The 24,780-nt window shown below is 39.9% G+C and overlaps 1 protein-coding gene across 1 annotated transcript in view; it reads right to left on the bottom strand.

Moving 5' to 3' along the window:
• LOC103607711 (clavesin-1) overlaps positions 1-19,179 on the bottom strand; it is a gene marked incomplete at its 5' end in the record, with an annotated part of 81,577 nt that extends 62,398 nt beyond the window's left edge. The window contains one exon of the mRNA XM_008592184.1: positions 19,005-19,179. Coding sequence (XP_008590406.1) covers positions 19,005-19,179 — 175 coding nt within the window. The remainder of the gene's footprint in view (positions 1-19,004) is intronic.
• Positions 19,180-24,780: the final 5,601 nt, after the last annotated feature.

Genomic DNA, 24,780 nt, shown 5'->3' with positions numbered 1-24,780 from the left:
CTGGGACAAGTAGATATCCTCATGCAAAAGAATGAAGTTGGAGCCCTACCTCACACCATACGAAAGAATTAACTCAAAATGGATCATAAACCTAAATATAAAACTCTTGCTGGGACAAGTAGATATCCTCATGCAAAAGAATGAAGTTGGAGCCCTACCTCACACCATACAAAAGAATTAACTCAAAATGGATCATAAACCTAAATATAAAACTCTTTTTTTTTTTTCTTTTTGTCTTTTTTTTTTGCTGACCGGCAACGGGATCGCAACCCTCGGTGTTGCGCCCGCACCGTGCTCAGCCAGTGAGCGGGAACCGGTCTCCACATGGGATCCGAACCCTCGGCGGGAGCGCCGCCACGCTCCCAAGCGGCACACTCTCCAGTGCGCCACCGGGCGGCCCTAAATATAAAACTCTTAAAGAAAAAAATAGGAGTAAATATTCTTGACCTTGGGTTCAACAATGTTTTCTTGGATATGACATCAAACACAAACAACAACAAAATATAGATAAATCAGCCTTCGTCGAATTTAAACCTTTTGTGCTTTAAAGGATTCTATCAATAAAGTAAAAAGACAACCTACAGAATAGGAGAAAATATTTGATCTGACCAAGGAATTATATGCAGAACATACATGTCTCTTAAAACTCAATAATAAAAAGACAACCCAATTAAAAATTGGCAAAGGATTTGAATAGACAATTTTCCAAAATGATATAGAAATGGTCAGTAAGTACATGAAAAGATATTCGATATCACTAGTCATTATAGAAAGGCAAACAAAATCACAAAAAGATACTGCTTCATGCCAACAAATATGGCTATAATTTAAAAAGCAACAGCAATGCAAAAACAAAAACAAAAATAGGCAATAACCAGGGTTGGTGAAGATGTAGAGACCTTGGAACCTCATACATTTCTGGTGGGAATATAAAATGGTGCAGCCACATTTGAAAACAGTTTGGTAGTTTCTCAAAATGTTAAATATAGAGTTGCCACATGACCTCGCTATTCTATTCCTAGACATATACCCAAGAAAAATGAAAATATATGCTCATACAAAAATGTGTACATGGATATTCACAGCAGGATTGTTCATAAGAATCTGGCAGAAACAACCCAAATGGCCATCAAATGATAAATGGACCAAAAAAAATATGATATAGACATACAATGGAATATTATTCAGCAATAAAAAGTAATGAAGTATTGACACATACCACAACACAGACAAGCCTTGAAAACATTATGCTGAGGAAGAGAAGCCAGTCACAAAGGACTACATGCTGTGTGATTCTATTTACATGAAATGTCCAGAACTGGCAAATCTATAGAAACAGAAAGTAGATTAGTGGTTGCCTACAGCTCTGGGAAGAGGGGAGAGAGGATAAATGAGAAATGAATGGGAATCGGTATGTGGTTTCTTTTGGGAATAATGAAAATATTCTAAAATTAGATTGTGATAATGGTTACGCAACTCTTTGAATATACTAAAAACAGCTAACTGTACACTTTAAATAAGTGAATTATATAGTGTGTGAATTATATCTTGATAAAAAGCTAGTAAATTTTAAAAATATACCTTTGAGACAGAAAGATGAAAAATAAATATACCAGAATGTGAGCTGTCATTCTCTTTGTGCTGAGGAATGATGGTTGATTTTTATTTTTTTCTCCATACTTTTTGAAATTTTCCAAAATGCTCTAACAAGTTTTTATTACTATATTAGTTTTCAAACTTACAATTAAAATTTTTATTTAAATTAAAATAAAATGAAATGGTGTATATTAAAAAGCAGGTTTAATTTTTAGAAAGATGATTATAAAACTTTGCAAACGGATCAAAGCATTCCTAGACCAAGGCAGAAAGAACACTTAGAAAACTGTTGTGTCCTCTAAGGAATAATTGATGAGCTCATGAACCAAAGTGGTGGCTTTAACAATAGAGAGAAAAAAAAATGGAAATTTGGAAAAAGCATTAAGTGAAATCATTTGGAATTGGAAACCAATTACGTACATGAGAAAAAGAATAGATTCATGAACTTAGTCAAAGTTCCTGTTTGGGATAAGTGAGTGAATGTTGAAACCTTTTAATACCTTAAAAATAAGTGGTAAGTGCAGGAAAATACATATATTACTTCAAAATCAATTTTTACTTAAGGAGACAATAGTTTTTATACACAAGTTAGGGTCACAAAGTCTTACCTTGAAAACCTGCTTTTGAAGTTTACAATGATGTTTCTGGTTGTGTCATTAACTGATATTGAGAAAATATTGAGAAAATCAGCTTAATTCATGATTTATTGTTTGTATGAGAAAGTGTTCTAAAGTAGTGATTCTCAAAGAGTTATCCCTGCTCCAGCAATATCAGCATCATCTGTAAATCTGATTCGACCCAAGCCCTACAGAATCAGAAACTCTGTGGGTGGGCCCACAATCAAATCTAATAAATATTTATTTATTAATTAATTTAGCTGTAACTGACAAAAAATATTTGTGTATGTTAATGGAGTACACTGTGATGCCAATTAATTTAGCTGTAACTGACAAAAAATATTTGTGTATGTTAATGGAGTACACTGTGATGTCTTGATGTATATATACTTTGTAGAAAGAATTAATCAAGCTAATGATTAATATCTATCACTAATTAATTTAGCTGTAACTGACAAAAAATATTTGTGTATGTTAATGGAGTACACTGTGATGCCTTGATGTATATATACTTTGTAGAAAGAATTAATCAAGCTAATTAACATATCTATCATCTCACCAACTTATTTTTTTGTGGTGAGGACATTAAAAATCTATTTTTTTTAGTCATTTTGTAATCTACAATACAATAAAACTTATTCCTCTTATCTAACTGAATCTTTATATCCTGTGATCACCATCTCTCCTTTCCCCATTTCTCCCCCACCCTGGCCTCTGATAACCACTTTTCTTTCTGTTTTGATGAGATCGACTTTTTGAAATTCCACATATAAGTGAGATCACTCAGTATTTGTCTTTCTGTACCAGGCTTATTTCACTTAGCATAATGTCCTCCAAGTTCATCCATGTTGTCATGAATGACAAAATTTTCTTCTTTTTTAAGGCTGTATAGTATTTCATGATGTATATCTACAATACATATGATAAGGGGCTAATATCCAAAGTATATGAGGAACTCAAACAAGTCAACAGCAAGAAAACAAATAACCCAATTGAAAAATAGGCAGAAGATCTGGGCCGGCCTGGTGGTGCACTGCTACAGTGCACCGCTTGGAAGCGCGGCGGCGCTCTCGCCAAGGGTTTGGATCCCACATACAGACCGGTTCCCGCTCACTGGCTGAGCGAGGTGCGGGCACGACACCGAGGGTTGTGATCCTGTTGCCGGTCCCGGTCCGGTACAGGCGCGACACTGAGGGTTGCGATCCATTGCCGGACACGAAAAAAGGCAAAAAAAAAAAAAAATAGGCAGAAGATCTGGACAGACATTTCTCAAAAGAAGACATACAAATGGCCAATAGATATATGAAAAAAATGCTCAACATCTCTAATCATCAGAAACATGCAAATTAAAACTACAATGAGATATCATCTCACACCTTTTAGAATGGCTATGATCAAAAAGACTAATGGTAACAAATGTTGGTGAGGATCTAGAGCAAAGGGAACCCTCATACACTGTTGGTGGGAATGTAGATTAGTACAGTCTTTAAAAAAATAGTATGGAGGTTTCTCAAAAAACTATTTGTGTGATCCAGCAGTCCCATTTCTGGGCACATATCCAAAGGAATTAAAGTTGGTATGTTGAAGGTATATCTGAAATCCTATGTTCATTTCAACATTATTCATAATAGCTAAGATATGGAAGCAACCTAAGTGTCCACCAATGGATGAATGGATAAAGAACATGTGGTATGTATACACAATGGAATACTATTCAGCAGTCTTTTTTCCTTTTTTGTCTTTTTTCATGTCCGGCAACGGATCGCAACCCTCAGTGTCGCGCCCGTACCGGACCGGGACCGGCAACGGGATCGCAACCCTCGGTGTTGCTCCCACACCTCGCTCAGGCGGTGAGTGGGAACCGGTCTGTATGTGGGATCCGAACCCTCGGCGGGAGCGCCGCCGCGCTCCCAAGCGGCGCACTGTAGCAGTGCGCCACCAGGCCGGCCCCCAGCAGTCTTTTTTATTTTAAAATTCTTCTGTGGATTCTGAAGCATGGTAACGTTTTAGCCCCACTTATATATACCGTCCCCAAGTTCCCTTTTGGATATAAAGTTGAGTGATCTAGAAGAGTTTAGGGGAAGAAAAGTTTATCAAGAATTAGAATATCTAGAGAAAATCCTCCGAGGAGGTGAGGTTTGATCTAGTGATAGATAAGATTTAAAAAGGTAAAAAGGGTAGGGAATTGGCAGCATCACAGGCTGAAGTACCAGTAGGAATGCAAAGATAGGGATTTTATAATTCATTTGTAATCAGAGAGAAAATTAGGCAACTAAAACAAGAAAGGGAGACAGTCTTGGGCAGCACTAATAAATAAACTTGAATATGTAGAGTAGGGCAGCTTACGGCAGCTCTTAAATATTGATTAGGTTTAGGCTTAGACTTTACTATTTTCTTTACAGTTCTATCATATTTAGGGCTAACAGAATTATTTTATGTAGCTAACTCTCTTAAGGAATGTGTTATATGTCAGACACTTAATTTTTAATAAATTTGAAGAAATACAAGGATTATATTAGAACCACGAGAACAATCAAGAAATAGAACTCTGTACCAAAGTACTCAATGATAACATGCTGCGACCTGAGAAAAGTGTTTCAGAAGGTTCTCATGCTTTCGATCTATGAAGATGTCATTTCTTTCATAGCTTCTGAGTCTTTCATAATCTTCTCTTCCACAGATTTTCTTTCAGAATTGATTTTCCCCTTCCAAAATCTTAAAACCCACTTTAGTACTGCCCTATAATCTTGGGTTTTTTTTCCAGCAATATCTTAATTAATATTTCAGCAATATCTTAATTAATCTTTTTCATTCAGTTAATGGAAAAAGTTATTCATAATTTCTTCCAAATCCTGAATGAGTCCACAGATTAGGGCATTAGGGATTACTCCACTCAACTAATGACAATTCAGTTGAGCTGGCATTAGCTTAATCTTCCTGTTTTTTTCACATTGTTAATACTCTACATTAAACATCTTTAAATGATTAAAATCCAGTCTATTATAGAAGCAGGAGAAATCATCTTTATGACTAGATACATTAGAATTCCTCAGCAGTGAAAGGTATTTTCCAATCTCTCAGTCCAGATTTTGAGCCCTACAATGGGGGCCCTGTTGGCTGACCCATCTCATTTCTCCTCTTCTCCCAGGTGGCCCCGAAGAAACACCAAGCAAGTCTTCATGCTGTCCTGGGACTCTGACTACCTGGGTCCTCCACCTGTGCCTGCTGGGAATTTTAACACTATGGTGGATTGAATAAATAGTTGTTGAATTGAAGTGAGTCTCATCTCAACATTCTTTGCCAATTCACATTACTCATAGTGATCAATAATTGGTTCACATTTCTTACCGAAAGTATCCAATAAATAACTCGAGTTCTGGCATCACCATCCTTCTAACAGCCCCTCAGCATTGATTTAGTCTTCTAAAAGTGCATTTCAGAATGCATTATCCAATAACCAGTATTAGGACAAATGGAAATACACAGAGAAACAATTAGGTTGGATTCTTTCCTCACATCTTTTCAAATATAAATTCCAAACAGATTAAAATGATAAATTAAAAAAAAATCTACATCCAGAAGGAAATACTGGTGAATTTTATATAGCATTTGGGATAAATAAAGACTTTCTAAATCTTAGCAAAGGCATTTTAACAGACTTGATCATATAAACATTTTTTAACTGCTTTAAACAAGAACAGCAAACATAAACACTAGTCATTGTAAATGCAAGTTGTGTAAAAATATTTGTGACATGAGATGAAATGTTAATTTCCTGAAGTAACAAAAATCTCTTATAAATTAGTAATAAAACAAGATTTACAAACCCCAATAAAAAATGACTGAAGTACATTAATAGGCAATACATTGAAAAGAGAATAGAAATGTCTAATAAACCTAAGAAAAATTGTTCTACCTTACTAGTAATCAAAGTAATCAAAGCAAATTAAAACAAAAAGATGCTGTGTGGTGAAGACATCGTGGAGAGGTTGCAAATAACAAAAACTCATTTTCAATACCCACTGTTAGTTTTGGTTCAAAAAGCAGACCTCCTCAGACACGGCAGGTGAATGTAAGAAAGCTCTTCTGCAGAGCATTGTCAAGGTGCACTTCACCTCCAGAAGTTTATCCTAAGGAAGTAATTTATGTGGGCAAAAATTTAGATAGAGAGGTATTTATGTCATCCGTTTATACAATACTGAAAAAACTGGGAACAATCTAAACCTTCCACAATTGGGAATCAGTTAACCTGTTATGTAATTAAGTAGTCAAATACTATGTAGTCATCACAAATGACGTAGAGGTAAAATATTTAAAGAACTAGGAAGCTGTTTACTGTGTACCGTAAAGTGAAAAGAACAGGTGCTCAGGTTTAAAATGTATATTTCTGAGTAAGGTTGTGTGTAAATTTCACTTTCTTATTTTTATTTGCCAGGTTTACCAGTATTTTTTAAAGTCTTATTGTAGTGAGCGCAGTGAAAAGAACAGGTGCTCAGGTTTAAAATGTATATTTCTGAGTAAGGTTGTGTGTAAATTGCACTTTCTTATTTTTATTTGCCAGGTTTACCAGTATTTTTTAAAGTCTTATTGTAGTGAGCGCGTGTAATGAACCCAAAGGGTGGGGTTTTGCAGCTGAAGTTGAGTTTAGAGAATGTTACAGATTTCAACCACTGAGAGCATCTACTGTTCTTCCATTTCAGGGAATCTGAAAGGTGAGCCTTCAAAGGACTCTCTCAGTCACGTGGAAACTGCAAGTATTTTATAAATACACTGTAAAATAACTATTTTCACTCTCTTAAACCCTCAGATAATTAATAATCTCTGGAGTTCCTAAAATATATTAGTGACTAAGGGTTTGTCTCAAGTTGTAAAATTTTTTATATCATATTAGAACTATTTTATGTGAAAATCCCTAGAATATTTTACACATTTCTGTGACATCTTTAATAATGCTTGTTGAGGCTGGCTAGTTAGTTCAGTTGGTTAGAGCGTGGTGCTGATAACACTGAGGTCCAGATTTCAATCCCTGGCCACCCACTAACCCCCCACCCCCCAAAATAATGCTTGTTGGATGTGACAGAGACTATTCCACATTGCTCAGGATCATGGCTATGCACATCATATTCTGTGATATGCTGATGCTCTCAGGACTGCCATGGTACATTAACCTCTATAAATGGCCTCAGTCTTAGTGCCTTATAGTTTCAGTAGTAGAATTCTGTTATTTGTGTTTCTTCCCTGGCTGTCAGCTGTTATCTCTTGATATTGTTTATATTCTAATGTGGAGTAGCCCCTCAACCAAATTTTTGTTTGTACTTCTAATATGTAGTGAGCTGAAAACCACATGACCAAGTCAACAAGAATTACATGTAAAATGAGAATAAATAGGCTCTAAGTGAAAGTTTCAGGGATTCTCTTAAGAATGAAGTACATAAGTTTAATGCCTCAATTTTGTGACACTTATTTGAAGCTGCATATTCTATATTCTATAAGATACAATTGCTGTGTAATTAAATTACACAAGGACAGTGTACTACTGCACTTCTTAACCTCAAAATTTCCAAGAATTTATTTATTAAGTTCCAAATATAGACATTAATGGTTTTAGATCTTTTATGCAAATAGTACAGATAGATAAGACACCCGTTTGTTGAAATACCACAAAAGAATGACTGACTCAGATAGGAACACCTAGATAGAGGTGGTAAGTCACTTCTTTTATATATACATATAAAGATTAAACTGTACTCTCGAAAAATTAATCCATAGTTTTCGATGTCAGGATAGTGGTTACTTTGGAGTAAGTTACTGGTTCCCAGTACTTCAGGGTCACAGGTACTGTTTTATTTCTTGATCTGCATTTGGTTACTTGGACACTTTCATTTTCTGAAAATTCACTGATCTATATACTTATGATTTGGGTAGTTATCTGAATGTATCTTACACATTAATAAAAAGTTTACACAGAAATTAGGTCCTTCTAAATATAAAAATAAGAAATTGCACTTTGAAATTTTGTCTTTGGGCTTAAAGGGGCTAACAATTCTTGTTATTTTCTTAGTGACAAATGATTTCCTTTGTTGAAAATGGACTGCACTTTACCACCTATTTATTCTAACAAAGTACACTTTCTCCCACAGTGGGACACAGCAAAAAGTCTGGGGTCTTTAGTTGGCCTCTAAGACAAATAAAATCTTATTCAGAATTGATGTTTGATTGATTGTCCCAATCAATCTTTTTCATGTTTATATTTTGAAGTGATAATTTGTCACTCCCCTGCTCTGCTTTCTACAAAGGGCTGTTGGGATGATCAAAAAAAAAACAACTGTGTGAAAGCATTTTAATTTAAATGCCAGACTGGTAGTTACCATCATCGATAATTTGTCACTCCCCTGCTCTGCTTTCTACAAAGGGCTGTTGGGATGATCAAAAAAAAAAAAAAAAACAACTGTGTGAAAGCATTTTAATTTAAATGCCAGACTGGTAGTTACCATCATCGCCATCATCACCATCATCATCACCACCATCATCACCATCATCATCACCATCATCACCACCATCATCACCACCATCATCACCACCATCATCACCACCATCATTTGTTGATTTTTGATGTAGACTAGAAAATATGAGCTTCTTTGAGATATTTGTCACCCCCTATAACTTCCTACCTAATTTCTCATATCACAAACACGGGACTATTTCCCGAGCTAGAAATATCCAGGTCAGGGACAGCCGATGTGGCAGGCTTGCCCATTCACCACCCACAGGAAAGGCAAACATCACAAACCGATCCCAGAATTCCTTTCTGCTTAGCGTGAAGTTTACTTCAGAATTCTTCTCAACACTGCATTCTAATGGTTTGGATTTGGTATGGGAGGACAATCCTATTTCCCTTCCCTGAGCTAGGCACTAAGGCTATTTCCACAGAGGTAAAATCACAGATTCACAGCATTAGGTGATTGAAGGGATTGTAAGGAATGATCTAATCCAGTGTTATCAAGTGTGGATCCTGGATCACCATGAGCATCACCTGGGAACATGCTGGAAATGCTTATTCTCAACCCCCTCATCCCACTGAATCAGATACTACAAGGTTGGGACCCTGTAATGAGGGTTTTAACAAGTCCTCCAGAGATTCTGGGAGTGATAAAGTTTGAGGATCACTGCTCTGGTCCAACCCCCTTGGTTTTTCCTTGTAAAGAACCTTAGGTCTACAGGTACTAAGCAATTTCCCCAAGGTTATCCATGGAATTAGTTGCTACACAGAAATAAAACCCAGATTCTGAATTCCCAGGTGCTATACTGAACAGCAAGTAGAGAATTGCAAGAAAATGTCTCTCTAATTTTCTACCTTAAGTTTCTTGGTGGAAATTCTTGTCATGGTCCAACATCTTTTGCGAGTTACCCCTTTGACATTCCTAGTCTACATGGTTCAGGTATAGAAACTTGGCTAGAAATCCCCCCATTCCACTCACTCGTTCCAAGAATGTAGACACCAGAGGTCACTTACACATGGAACTGCTGGAGTCTTCATGGTCAGCTTGTGAAAGAGTTCTGTCTGAAAATGAAGTCAGTGCAGAGAAAAGTGTAACTGAGACATAGACAGAGAAAGAGAAACTGGATTCTTACGACATTGTTTCAACTTCAACTCCAGGTCTAGCTGAGCCTGGAAGATAGAGTATCTCGGAATTGAATTGTTCTGTTATGTAAATGCGCCCCTTCTTTTTTTTTTTTTTCTGTTTTGGTTGAGGAAAGATGGGAGCCAGCGCATCGCCCAGGGGGTCCTGGGAAATGGCTGGACTTGACCCTAGCCCCACCCCTGGCACCACTGCCCATCCTGGTCAGCTGTGGAAGCCAACCCAACGCCTGGGATCCTGAGAGATGGGGGACTGGGACAGCCCCACCCCTACCCACAGCCAGATACTGGAAGATACTTACTAACCCCATGTATTTCTTTGGGTGTGAGACTTGTCTGCTCATGTCCTTCACCACATTTCAGCTTAGATTTTTCTAATTTGTTTTTAAGAGTTCTTTTCGCAATAAGGATATTAATCTTTGTACATTTTTTTTAAAAAAGTAGAGAATAGAATAATAGTTACCAGAGGTTTGGAGGGGAAGGGGTGAGGGGGAAGGTCAGGATGAACTAATCAGGACAAAACTATCCTACCTACCCTAAGTGAGTCATTGTGCAGGACATGCCAGTGTTGAAACAATACACCATATCCTACAAAAATAAATTTAAATAAAATTGAATTAAAAATAATAAAATAAAATAAAACCAAAGAATTCTGATTCTTTTGCAAGAGGCATTATTTTAGTACCTCTTGTTTGATCACTGGAGACTGTTGTTTGTGTAGGGCAAGATTTTCCACAGGGTTTTTCTCCAACAGGGGGCCCTTCGAGAATGCCAAATACTGCTTAACTCTGATACTGGGTCCCAGAGGACACTGACAGAACTAGAAGCTTGTAAGCATCCATATTTCTGCAAATATATTACATAAATATATTCAGAACATTGTCCCTGGACAGCTGTGCCACACTTCATTTCATAACCATGAGAGGCAGAGATCTCTTCTTTGGTGCATTGAGAAATATTAACCTGGAACTAAGCAATTCACAAAGGTCAATCCTTTGGCAAGACCAGTTTTCCACAGCTGTGTGAAAGCCCTTAATATAGTTTTTTGGTGAAAATCCTGTCTAAAGGAAAAGAGGGAATACTTCCACTCCCATCTTCCTGCTCTCTCCCCTCGTCTTTGCCCTCACCCCTGGGGTTCGTGGGACATGCTTCCTGACACAGTCTCTCCCTTTCCCCACCTCCCTCCTTGACCCAGAGCTCTGATGACTACACAGCCACCATCACACAGCAACGGTTTCCTTCCTCGAAGCCCACTCCTTCAGCTTCTGTCCTTAATTCTTCTCACAGCTCCCCGTCTTGATCTCCCCTTTCTCCTCTGTGGGCTGTTTCTTGCCTAACTTGTTCCTATATACTATTCTACACGTGGGTTCTTCTCTCAGTCTCTGCTTCTTATGCCTTAGGATTTCTTGGGATGATCTTTTCTTTCCTGTGATTTAAAATACCACCCAATCGACAGATCCAGCCTAGACCACTCCCCTTGGCTCAGTCTTTATGTAAATAATGAAGACATCCCACAGGATCTTAAGCTCAACATATCTAACATTCACGTAATGCTCATGGTCTCTCACACCTGTGTGCTCCTGTCTGCATGACCTCATTAGCCGGCACCACCATCGACCTGCACCTTAGCTTCACAGCTGAGCTTCATCCCGGACTCCTTCATCAGCACTTCCCACCCATGCAACCACCAAGCACTGTCTTATCTTGCTTCATATTTGTAACTGAGTCCCTTCTATCACTCGTAGCTCAGATTTGTATTCTTACTTGAATTATTGTCTTTTTAATTGGTTCCCCTGCCTTTGAACCTTTCCTGCTCACAGCCACCAAACTAATCCCATGTGAAATATAAATCTGTGTTGCCATCTTGCCTTACTATGTTCAGTGGCTCCCCATATCTGCAGGAAGAGACCAAGCTCCTTAGCATGGCACGTGGCCTTGCGTGGCACTTGTGCACTCCAGGAATATAAGATTAAGTCTGTTTCTTGCTCTTATTGAGCTACATCGTGCCTCTGTGTCTTTGCCCATGTTATCTCCACTGCCTGAAATTTCTTCCACTCTATTGGCTGTGGCTACTCCACAATCATCTGCTAAGAATCAGCTGAGGTGTGGCCTCACCCATGATACCAATCCTGACTCCTCATGGCTAGATTGGATTCCTTTTCCAGGATTTTATTGCCTCTGTGCATGCTCCCCTTTCCGTACATGATTTTCTTTCTCTCTCTTTTTTTTTTTTTTTTGTCTTTTTCTGTGTCTGGCAACGGATCGCAACCCTCAGTGTCGCCCCCGCACCGGACCAGGACCGGCAACGGGATCGCAACCCTCGGCGTTGCTCCCGTGCCTCGCTCAGCCAGTGAGCGGGAACCGGTCTGTATGTGGGATCCGAACCCTCGGCGGGAGCGCCACCACGCTCCCAAGCGGCGCACTATAGCAGTGCGCCACCGGGCCGGCCCCCGTACATGATTTTCATCATTTGTTTATAGGTATGCTTCTGCTGTGAACCAGAACCTTCCTGAGGGCAGGGACTGCATCTGTTTTCTTTTGTGACTGGCTGCAAGTAAAGGCGTAGTGACTGTTTCTTAAATGGGTGAATCTGAAGATCAGCTAGGTTTATAATGCATGAGAGTCCAGAAATACCATTTATTAAAAGTATGACAGAGATAGGCCTATTTAACTGGAACTATTTTAAATGGGCCATACTGTCTGCCATCAGGATCACCAGAGTGTCATTAGCCTTAATTATCTTCCTGAGTTTAATTGATACTTAAGAAGATAGAGCATTAGAGGAGATATTTTATTCCTCTAACCTTTCCATAACAACATATTGTACTGTTGCAAATTCAAAATTACAGCTTTGTGGCCTGAGAAGGTAAAATACAGTTTGCCTAGAGGGAAAGTGTTAAAGCATACCTGCAGTGTTTAGAAAACATGAATTAAGAACTTTCTTGGCAAAACACAAATATCCTTTTCCTTCAATCTGTTCCTATCCAATATCCTTTAATCCATAAACACTGTAAGTATCAATAAAAGATGCTGTACATGTTACTGCTGAAAAGAATCCTACAGAATCAAAGAGGTGAGTTTTGGCCCCATTAATCTGTTTTGGCAGTGAAGTGGATTCATCCCTTGACTATCGGGTGATAATTTAAAAAATCATACCACATGAATAGGAGGAAAAAATGCCTCAAGTGCCACTGTATGGGCAGATGATACCAACCCAGGCCTAAGTCATTAACTGTAGTGAGCAGGGATAAGGAACTCTTTTGTTTAAAGCCAGCAAACAGGCTGGTGAGGTCTAATTCTCAGAGATGTGAACTTACGGCGTGGAGCAATGGAGAGTGGTTTCATTTAAGTGAATGCCGTAGAGCCACAGGAGCCATGGATAAGGGCTGGCCTCTTCATTCTTTCAATAATACTCTAACATTCAGTGAGCGTTGGCTATCTCCCAAGCACTTTTCATGTAGTATTTAATTTCCACCATGAACCTATGAGGTGGGTACTGTTATGACACCAAATTTTACAGATGAGGAAACTGAGACCTAGAGAGTGAATGACTTGCCTGAGGTCTTCTATGCAGAGCCATACCAAAGTGTCATTTGTACCATCAGCATCACCTGGAAACATTTTTGAAGGGTCAAATCTTGGGGTCTGCTCCAGATCTATAGAATTAAAACTGTGGGAGTGGGGTCCAGTGATGTGGGTTGTAACAAGCCCTCCAGGGAAGTCCGATGTGCATAACGTCAAGATCCATTGCATGATACGATAATACCATGTGTTAGAGCAATGCTTCTTAAACTTTAATATGCATACAAATCACTGGAGTACTTGCTGAACTGCAGCTTCTGCTTCAGTAGATCTGGGGTAGCGCCTGAGAAACTGCATTTCTAACCAGTTTCTGATGCAACTGATATTGCTGGATTGTGGGCTACACTTTGAGAAGTAAGCCCCTAGAATTTACGTTCCTGGAAGCCAGGTCAGCTTGGTTCTCTACTGTAATCCTATTTAGAAGAGGACCTGGGCCATATTTCATGTTGAATGAATATACCATGTGTCAGTAACATCTGCATGTCTGCAATATGAACTGTAGAGTCAGTGTGAATCTACTACTAACTTGAAAGGCATCTGCCCAACCTGCCTTTCCAAATTTTGAATCACAACATGATCTATTCACTTACAATCCAGAACTGTCACATTGACCTCTGATGTGATAAACTTTTAAGTGTCTAGTCTTTCGAGTGAATGTGGCACTATGGATTCCCCAAGGGCAAGTGAGCATATCATGTGTTTTGGAAAAGGGGATGAAAAAAGTAGAATGTAGGAAGGAAGCCAGGGAGAATAGACCAAGGTCTGAAAAGGCATAACAAAAAGGCACACTTAGGAGATAGATGGTTTGCAGTTGGCCAAGCCTCTGAGCATCGCTCCAAATCCCCTCCAACCTGGGTTGAGTTGGAAAAGTAATGGACCTCCTGCCCTAGACTGGCTCCAAGCTGTTAGGAGAGTTTGGATCAAAGTTGATATAAATGTTAAGAAAACATCTTTAACAACAACAAATAAGGTTACACAGTAAACCTTGAACAAAGAGTTCATGAACTGATAATGTGTCTAGATTGGCCAGAGAGTAGACAGGAGTACAGAAATGAGGGAAAAGAAAAAAACAGAGTGCTGTTTGGATCTCCTCCAGTGAGTGAAAAGTGGCTTCTCTAAACCCATGACAAGTGTCTGGGTCCTTAAAGGAATCAAACATCTTATAAACAGCCTGCAGGACACAAGACTATAGTTCTTCCTAAGTGAAACACTTCAGCACAGTAAGCTCTTTAAGTACCTGGGCTGGCTGAACATTGATAAACACCGTTCACTGGTTGTAATGGTTGGACTGCAGAGACTTACAAGAAATAATTCCAAAAATTGATTTTGGAAACATTACAAAGCTCAGGAGCATGACTTCAGCACGTTGCTCATTCTATCAGAAATCCCCAGCAGAATCGAGAATAATGCTGTGCTGCTTTAAAATGGTGGCATAAACATTACTTTAAGTTTGATTAAAATTTAAACAAATTGTAACAAACAGATGCAATGGCTCTTTTATACATTACTGATGACATTTAAAGTTCTAACAGCAGAGTAAGAGGAAATGACTTTCAGGTAGTCTCAAAATAGTATTTTAACTAAAGTTTTTTTTTTTTTTGTCTTTTTTTCCGTGTCCGGCAACGGATCGCAACCCTCAGTGTTGCCCCCGTACCGGACCGGGGACCGGCAACGGGATTGCAAGCCTCGGTGTTGCTCCCGCGCCTCGCTCAGCCAGTGAGCGGGAACCGGTCTGTATGTGGGATCCGAACCCTCGGACGGGAGCGCCGCCGCGCTTCCCAAGCGGCGCACTATCCAGTGTGCCACCAGGCCGGCCCTTAACTAAAGTTTTTGAACTAATATTCATACAATATTTATGTAACTAGGACAACTTAATATTCTAAACAATGACAATTCCTCAAAGCATTGTTCTAAAAGAAGGAATAAATAGTACATACACTTATACTGTTTCATGACCAGCTAATACAGGGTGACTTTTGATGTGAAAATCTGATGACTTTTTAAAGAGCAGCCTTCTATATGATTATTTCAGTAATTCATTAGTTCAGCCTGAGAAGTGCGTAAACATGAAGTTCTGTGCACATGCCATATTTTTGATGATTGTTATCAGAGACAGTACAATTACCATTTGAAGTACAGAAATACAACTGGTAGACCCAAACAGAGGACTGTCATTGAGTTGTCGTCCAAGTGCCCATCACCACTTTATTACCTGGTATCAACTCCACTTTGGGGTTAATTGGAAATGCGTGTAAACAAGAAAAAAACAATTCACCAAATTCAGAATAAGGGAAACTCCTTGAGATTGCACTGAAGAGTATTCCAAACATCTTTTGCTTATTGCAGTAGATGCTCTGCTACACTGCCCCAGCCACTGGGAGGGCAGCCAAGAGAAAGTCCTCAGACAGCAGCTTCCTTCAGGGCTTCAGGCTGAAGACAGCCACTTTGCCCAAGTTTGCAACCCCTTCCCAGGGCAGCCAGCACACAATCACTGAACAATGTGGTCATATAAAGGTCCAGACCCTTGACCCCAATTGGGGATGACTCTGAAGGGTCATCCCAGCTTCAGAATGCTTCAGGACTTCATTGGAAATGACTGAATCTCAGCTTAACTTCTTGCTGACAAACTTTCTTCCATAGCTTCCCTTCTACAGGTGTTGACCCTCAGAACACTCCCTGGTAAATCCCCTGTGTGTTCATCTGCACATCAGAGTCTGCACCCTGGAGATCCCAGACTGCAATAATTAGTAGTTGAAGGTCTCCTTGAACAACTATCTTTATGGATAAATATGAAACAAGTAATAGGACTAAACCTCAGGGTTCAGTAACCAGGTTGTGATGCAAAGTGGAGAACTGACCAAAAATGACCTTTAATTTTCACTGTTTCATCAGTGAGCTATCTGGGATGGCCCTCACCAACTTCTCCCTGCAGGAGGTGTTGTATTACCTATGTGTGTGGGTGGGGGTGGGCCCCAAATTCCCCAGGGTTTGAGCAACAGGTAATCCTAGACAAACCCTCTAAACAGCTGAAACCCCAAACCAGATAACAAGGTACCAAAGTGGTCTGATTATTCCCCCTGACAGGTCCACTTTCTCACACCTACCCACAAAAGGCAGGACAGCAGAGAGGGCAAGATCCCTGCACCAGAACAATGGATCTCCCTCCCCAGCAATCTCCTGCAAGTCCAGCAGACACCCTGGTCTCTTCAGGCCTCTCTGAGGGAAGATGGCAGGAAGGAAGAACCTGGCTTCTCTTCTCTCACTGATATTGGCCTGGTATAGTTTTCTGTTTCTCCACCAAAGTCTGCCGGTGGTGCTGTGGAATTTATCTTGAGCCTTTGTGGCTAACAATTGGACACCCATATGGAACCCTACATGCACAACACTGGTGACCACAGAGGGATGAATTCTGCTTAGCACCAGTTATGACTTTTTCAAGATATCAGAGGGGTCAATGACCACTTGAAGTTGGAGACACCTGCGATGTAGAAAGGTCACTGGGAGAGCCAGCGGTGGATCAACCACAACATCTGAAAGTTCCCAGTCCCAGAAAGAGGATGGCCTGGAGTGAAAAGTTGTCAGTGGCTGGCCGGAGCTGACTCCATGCTGTGGGGCAAGAGCAAGGTGTCTGCAGTAACCCCAAGAGCTTCTGCAGCGTGGCCAAGACAACAAGCTAAAAGTGTGGATGGGAGAATCTGTATCTTAGAGGCAAGAACTGCCCCCAGTTCAGCTTCCCAGAAACCACTGGCTTCCTTCCCCAGAAGGAGGACTATTCCTTAACCAGAGCTTCAGGACATTGTGAAATTCATCTTAGAGCCTGGCACATGACAAGCAAAGTCCCAGATGAGACCCACCTTGCCCCACAAAAGGGCACCTAGTATTTCTTGCACCAATAGCATACAATTATGTATAGCTTTTCCTTTACAAACACATTCACATGCATTAACTCAGTAAGACCCATGTCAGCATAGTGAAGTTGGCAAGGGACATATTATGTAATCCACACACTTTCAGAAAGAAAAATTGGAACACAGGGTCATTCCTGATTTATGAAAAAACCTTATAAAGGCATAGAACTTGAATCACAGCTACTTACACATATAATGTACTCTCTCTATGTGTGTGGGGGGGGTGTATTTTTTTTTAAAGATAAGATTACATGAAGCTTATACAAAAGTTCCTGGAAATGTGGTCAGCATAATTATACGGCATGAAATTAACCTTGATGCTTACTTTAAAACTCCCTTTGATAAAAGTTTTAAGGAGAGAGAGATTAGATGTTCAGAGGCTCAGATGAGAGGATATTGGAGAAAAGGAATTAGAGCTGAGAGAAAGTGACTGCTAGTGAAGAATATACAAGTCTATGGTTGGGACCTTATGGCAATGCAGGATGCTCCATGTAGTCAGTACATGCAAAAGCAGCTTAAAAAATCTACCCCCAGTACACTGCAAGATGCAGCTACCCAGGACAACTTGGTATTTCTGGAACCATGTGCACTTGCTGCTCCTCTTCTGAAATGCCTGCTCTCTTCTCCTGCTCTGGGAAATGCAAAACCACTTCAATAAAATAGGATCCATTCGATAAACACATGTCTATCAGAGGCCCACTAGGTGCTAGATATTTGCTGGGGGCCAATGAAGAACAAGCCATAGTCTAAGGCACAAAGGCACCGATCACTCTGCACTAGAGTATGACGGGAGATTAAAGTGGACTCCAGTTGTGCACTTTGAGAAGCACAAGCAATGGCTGCTTCACCTAAGAATGATCCAGTGTCCACAGTGTGCTATATACAGCACTGCATGCAATTGCCATCTACTGGGAGGGAGTCACTCTACTGAGTCAGTCTTCCTATAAAATAAAGAAGGGACATAAGCTTCATATAACTGATTCTAAATTTCGCCAAACTATGCCCTTAATTTTGCGTTGTAATAATGTGTCACAGGAGCTAAGCAGAATTGTTGCTCTGAGTTCCTTACTTCTTGTAGAATTACTGACACTTAAAAAGTAGAAGGGACCCTGGAGACTGACACTCTAACCGTCATGCAGCACAGAAGCCCCTTCTTGAAGTCCTGACAACTGGGCACATAAACAGGAGGTAGAGTGTCATCTGCTTCCTTTGTTTGTACCAAAGTGATCCATTGAAGCTCAAACACTGCAGCACGTTACACGCTGGGAAGTGATGATCCGTAGGGTGTATTTCTGGAACAAAATGCTTCTGGAAACCCCAGAAAACTCCCCTGCCGCCCCTATATTGGACATGCGCATAAAACAGATGGTTCTTAGTTTTAATTTTTGTGAACTCCCAGGTGGATTAAACCAAACATCTCTGAGCTTTGTTCATTATTGCTACAGTAGGTAATTTGTGCCTGAGGTAACAGTAGAGTTATTAATGAAAATGAAGACTAATTAAAAAACAAAAACCTAAACTCAGACTGAGGTAAAAATATGGAGTACTCACAAATGAATTTATCCAAGTTACCTTTTTTCCGTCCTAAAAGACAAATATTACATTGGTTGCAATGAGAAAAAAGTACATTGTCACCTTGTATCGTACATTTGTTGAACATACCTGCAGCCCTTCGATGGCCAGTTTAAGGATTGATGGTGTCAGTTTGGAGGCTTGTTTGAAGGAAAAATTACTCCAGTCTATAATTAAAATGAAGCCATTTATCTGCAGCTCAGGATCTTCAATAAGGACTTCCAACGAGAGCAGGATGGCGCGGAGGATGTCTGTGAAGGAGTTCCTGTGGCAGAGCAGAAGGGAGAGCCATGTGTGAGCAGCAGGCCACAGCACAGCGGCCCCTCCACCCCGTTGCTATGTGAGCCCAGCCCGCAGGGTCACACTGGCATTCTGTACCCAGAACGACTGAAAAGAAGTTTGCTAAACTTCCCAGGAACAATGTTTCAAGATGCCCAGGGTGATCTTTGACCTGACCCTACCAGCACCCACAATGTACTGAGGTGTCTCTCTCCTGCATTCCCATGGCTCTCTATCCCCGGCTTCCACCACTGATTGCATTTCACTGAAATACATTCCTTATTCATCTCTCTCCCTCACACAGCTTTGATGTCCACCCCTGAGGACAAACCACAGTAGTGTCTCCAGTACCCAGGCGCTCAATGAATCACTGCCAAACAAATGAGGTGAGACCTTAAGCAGAGGCACTTATTTTGATGAAACCTCATGTATTACTTTTGGATGTCTAAAATATTGCTAAGAATATAAAGATATTCATGCAGCTGATGCCATTTTTTTTAGCTTCAATTCATGGATAAAGAAAAATAAAGCTGGAAGAATAGCTTATTTTCACTGAAGGTCTACAGAGTGTGATTGGGGAGGGAAATTGCTTTGCATACACCAGTAACTATGACAACAGGCAGATCGGAACACCAGCTAGAGAGTCAGTTTGCCAGCGTCGTGTGCATTCCTCCACAGCATATATTCCCATTCACCAGTTGATGGGAAATTGCTTTGCATACACCAGTAACTATGACAACAGGCAGATCGGAACACCAGCTAGAGTGTCAGTTCGCCAGCGTCGTGTGCATTCCTCCACAGCATATATTCCCATTCACCAGTTGACTTGTGCTTAAATAATCTTCAGACATGGAGAAATTAGGCACGTTTACTCTGCTGTTTCACCCAGCAAATTATCTGAGCTATAAATCTAGATCTTAGAGGATCTCTACATTCAGTGTCTTTCTCCGATGAGTAGGAAAACATAAGTTTAGATGGACAAGAGATGGCAAAATCTACTCCTCCCTTCAGGCTTTCATTAAAATCAGAAGCCAAATCCTCTTGTGAAATCAGTGTGAAATGATTCAATTTTTGAGCAATACAGTCTGGTTCAAATTCTAACCAAGCCTGATGATTAAGGTTAGAAATCAGGAAATCTGTGATTGAAATGATAAGCCAGTAAGAATTTCCTGAATGCCTGTTAGAGGCTCAGTGTAGTGTTTCATGCTTGAAGTTATAAATTAGGATGTCCTATTTCTACTTTCAAAGAACACTTAATTTAGTTGAGATGGGATGGGAGATTAGCAACATGAGTTGAGAGGGAGGAATAAAATTTGAATTGTCAGGGATGAGTGTGGGGGGGGGATAAAGACTTGGGATAAGTCTTGAAGGATGGACAGGATTTTAATGAATAATTGGGGGAAGGGGGAGCAGAACCTTTCTGTTTCTGTATAGTTCTTCTTTCTAAAAGTTATTTTCTTATATCAACCTAAAATTTTCTTCCCCCAAATGTGGAGAATGCTTACATTTATAAAGCAAATATATTTCACAGGGCTTAGTTTCTTGCAGTTTCAGGTTTAACCTAACTTCTTAAAAGTACATATAAAATGTTAACCTTGCAAAAGACAGGAAATTTTTCTCCAGGCTAGTCTCTGTTGTAAGATAAAGAATTGTAGCACAGCAAGGGTGCTGGCTCAGAGGACAGACAGGTTACTGATTGATAGGTAAAGATACTGGGAAATTGCTGTAAGGAGAGAGAATGTCTGCTAAGATCAAGCTCTTGTTGGTGGACCAACTTCTTAATTTCTTGCAAGTTGCATTATGGAATGTCACCTTGCTTGTTTTACTGAATGTTACCAGCCTATATTGTTAACCATAACCCCACCTATGTTCTTTTCCTGTAACTTCCTGGTCTGGAGAATAAATGTGGGGCGAGAACCCAAATTCATGGTTAATTTCCCAAATGGAAGGAATGCCTCTCTCTTGGGAGATTAACCCCTTTGGGGCTTCTCACTACTCAGAAGAGATGGGCTTTGAGTAATTCTTTGTGGCTCCATCACCCAGGGGAAAAGGGGTGACAAATTCATGGGAAGCAAAGCAACATCCAAATCCATCCTCATTGGAAGCAGTCCTGCTATGTAGAAAAAAATCAGGTTTTTCCACACCACACACTTTCAACTATCTAAACACAGTGGTCATGATGCCATATATAATCTCTAGATTAAAGAAAATTGTTAGTAACTTTAGCCATTTCTCATAGAAAATGGTTTTCTAAAACTCTTCTCATCATAATCATTGTCCTTCAGGCCTATTTCCTGTTCATCTTCAGAAATGTCGTACTCCTGTTAGCATAGGGTAAGTCTTCATTAGCGTTCTGTTTTTGTTTTTGCATTCACATCAAAATGATTATCGAAAGGTACTGTATTTCAGATGTATTTCAGAAATATATCTTTGTATTGGGAAAAAAACATTGATTTAAGTGGAGCCTGGGACCAGAGATTATGAGTTTAGGCAGTTCCAAATGGAAATATGGAAATGCCCAAAGGTAAACCAGAAATGATTGTTAGGACATCACAGACTCTAAGCCAGGATGAGATTTCTTACATACAGGGAGGAAATTAGGACCAAAAGGCTGAGCCTTAGGTAAAGTCTACATATAGTACAGACATTGAAGGAAGAAGAACTTAAGAAATAATAAAAGGTGAGAAGATCAAGATAGCATTATGTTAAAAACAAAAAAAAGAGGAGAGTGTTTCAAGATGCAAGGGCATGATAAATTGCATTCCTGCATTAGTGGCCTCAATTCTTCACTTTAGTCCTGGCATCCACACACTAACTCTGGTCTCATTGAGGGTACAGTGTATTTTCTGTCCCTTGACCATGTGACTTTCCTTTGACTAATAGCATATAGACAGGCATGACAGCACCAATTCCCAGCCTAGCTCTTAAGAGATCTCAGATGTCACCACTTGTTCTCTTGGCCTTCTGCCCTTGCCATGGTCAAAACATACCACAGCTAGCATGCTGGCCTGAGGAGGAGGATGAGAGACACACAGACCAGTGACTCCCCAGCCAGCTAGCAGACCTTCATAAGGAACCCAACCACTGAGCTGACCCCAGCCTAGATAAATTCCAGCTGCCCTGCAGATGCATGAGCAAATATAGAGGATTGCTTTTTTAAGCCACTGAGTTTTTGGACGGCTTGTTACACAGCAATGGCTATCCAATACCAGAGGGCAGTTAACAGAGTCAAATGCAATAGCAAGATCAAGGAGAATAAGGAAGGATACAGGACTGTTGTATTTGACAACAAATAGAACTTTGGAGAGTTTTGAGGGAGACCTTTTAGTTGAATGGTGAAGATAGAAATAATTAATTATGAAGATCTTTAGCAAATCACTTAATCTCTACTTCATTTTACTCCCACTCCCATCACATATTCACTAATATCCACTTCCAAGAAAGGACATTGAATTCTGCCAGGAAACCTGGAAACACTATATGCAGTTGGGGGACCAGCACCTTGTTGCAGGATAGGCACTGGCAGCAAATGGAGTGTTATATTCACAGAATGAGCCCAGGAGAAAAGTAAAAGAATATGGACTTCATTATAGTTTCTAAGTGTTCAAATGCTTCACTTTTCCAGAGGAACAGGGTGGGCAGGAAAAAGTTGGACAGACTATGCCTGTAGTCATGAGGCTTCACCCCTGCTGAGGAGTGTGACTCTACCTCTCACCCTAGCTGAAATCATTACCTTGACTTCCTCACTTCTTGGCTTCCTCATATGGATTTCCTCATCTTTTTCCTCTTTCTTATTTATAACACCCTTGACTTGTGGAATCCACCTAGATTTTTAAAATTTAAAATACCTATTAGCCCAAATAATTTATGTAGATACTCCACCCTCAAGGACATGGAGCCTAACTCCCCACTTCTTAAGTCTCGGCTGAGAACAGCTACTTCCTTCCAAAGAATACAGTAGAGAAAGAGAGAAAAAAGAGTAACCGCACAATAGAGAAACCTAACCAACACTATCTGAGCCAGGCGGTCAAGGCAACACCACCAATGATAGATTGTGCTGTTGGGATTTACCCTTGTTATGGTGATGCGAAAGAGAGAAAAAAGAGTAACCGCACAATAGAGAAACCTAACCAACACTATCTGAGCCAGGCAGTCAAGGCAACACCACCAATGATAGATTGTGCTGTTGGGATTTACCCTTGCTATGGTGATGCAAATGGCACTTCGCCTCCGGGATCTTCTTCCCCAAAATCCATAACCAGAGATTAATCATAAGAAAAACATTAGACAAATTCCCATTGATGGCATTCTACAAAATACCTGACCAGTACTCCTCACAATTGTCAAGGTCATCCAAAAATAAGGAAGTCTGAGAAACTGTTACAGCCAAGAGGAGCCCAAGGAGACACAAAGACTAAATGTCATGTGATATCCTGGATGGGATCGTGAGACAGAAAAAGGACGTTACATAAAAACTAAAGAAATCTGAATACTTTTTCCTCTTTCTTATTTATAACACCCTTGACTTGTGGAATCCACCTAGATTTTTAAAATTTAAAATACCTATTAGCCCAAATAATTTATGTAGATACTCCACCCTCAAGGACATGGAGCCTAACTCCCCACTTCTTAAGTCTCGGCTGAGAACAGCTACTTCCTTCCAAAGAATACAGTAGAGAAAGAGAGAAAAAAGAGTAACCGCACAATAGAGAAACCTAACCAACACTATCTGAGCCAGGCAGTCAAGGCAACACCACCAATGATAGATTGTGCTGTTGGGATTTACCCTTGCTATGGTGATGCAAATGGCACTTCGCCTCCGGGATCTTCTTCCCCAAAATCCATAACCAGAGATTAATCATAAGAAAAACATTAGACAAATTCCCATTGATGGCATTCTACAAAATACCTGACCAGTACTCCTTACAATTGTCAAGGTCATCCAAAAATAAGGAAGTCTGAGAAACTGTCACAGCTAAGAGGAGCCCAAGAAGACACAAAGACTAAATGTCATGTGATATCCTGGATGGGATCGTGAGACAGAAAAGGGACATTACATAAAAACTAAAGAAATCTGAATGAACTGTGGACTTTAGTGAATAACAATGTATCAATATTGATTTATTAGTTGTAACAAATGCANCAATACTAATTTTTCTTCTGTAACAGGAAGTCTATTAATATTAGTAGTTAAATCTCTTTGGTCAGTTCTATTTTAAAACCTATTGACCTCACACTTAATAAGATTAATTGTTTATGATTTTTTCTTGAGAATTTTTTAAGGTACACTATAAACCACAAAAGTTTTGCCAATAATTTGCTACCAAATATTTATGTCTTTGTCACAGGTGCAAACACATTGCATCTGAGCATGTTTCTTTATCTTTTCATCCAATTTGAAACTTCTCTCAAAGTTAATTACTAAAATAACCATGGCATGGTTCTCACAGTTGTAAAGCATGATTTCCACTTCTGTGATAATGATGCCTAAGCCAAGATGGAGGGAAAGATGTGCTTCCCCTGTAGAGCCTCTGAAGCATTTTGGCCTCTGAGCATGGGAAGAACCCTCTTTTGTTGTAGTGGCAAA

This window comes from Galeopterus variegatus, unplaced genomic scaffold (genome assembly GCF_000696425.1).
Source record: "Galeopterus variegatus unplaced genomic scaffold, G_variegatus-3.0.2 Scaffold7644, whole genome shotgun sequence".
In the NCBI taxonomy this organism is placed as follows: Eukaryota; Metazoa; Chordata; class Mammalia; order Dermoptera; family Cynocephalidae; genus Galeopterus; species Galeopterus variegatus.
Note: the sequence above shows the minus strand (reverse complement) of the source record. Positions and strands in the feature narration are given on the sequence as shown.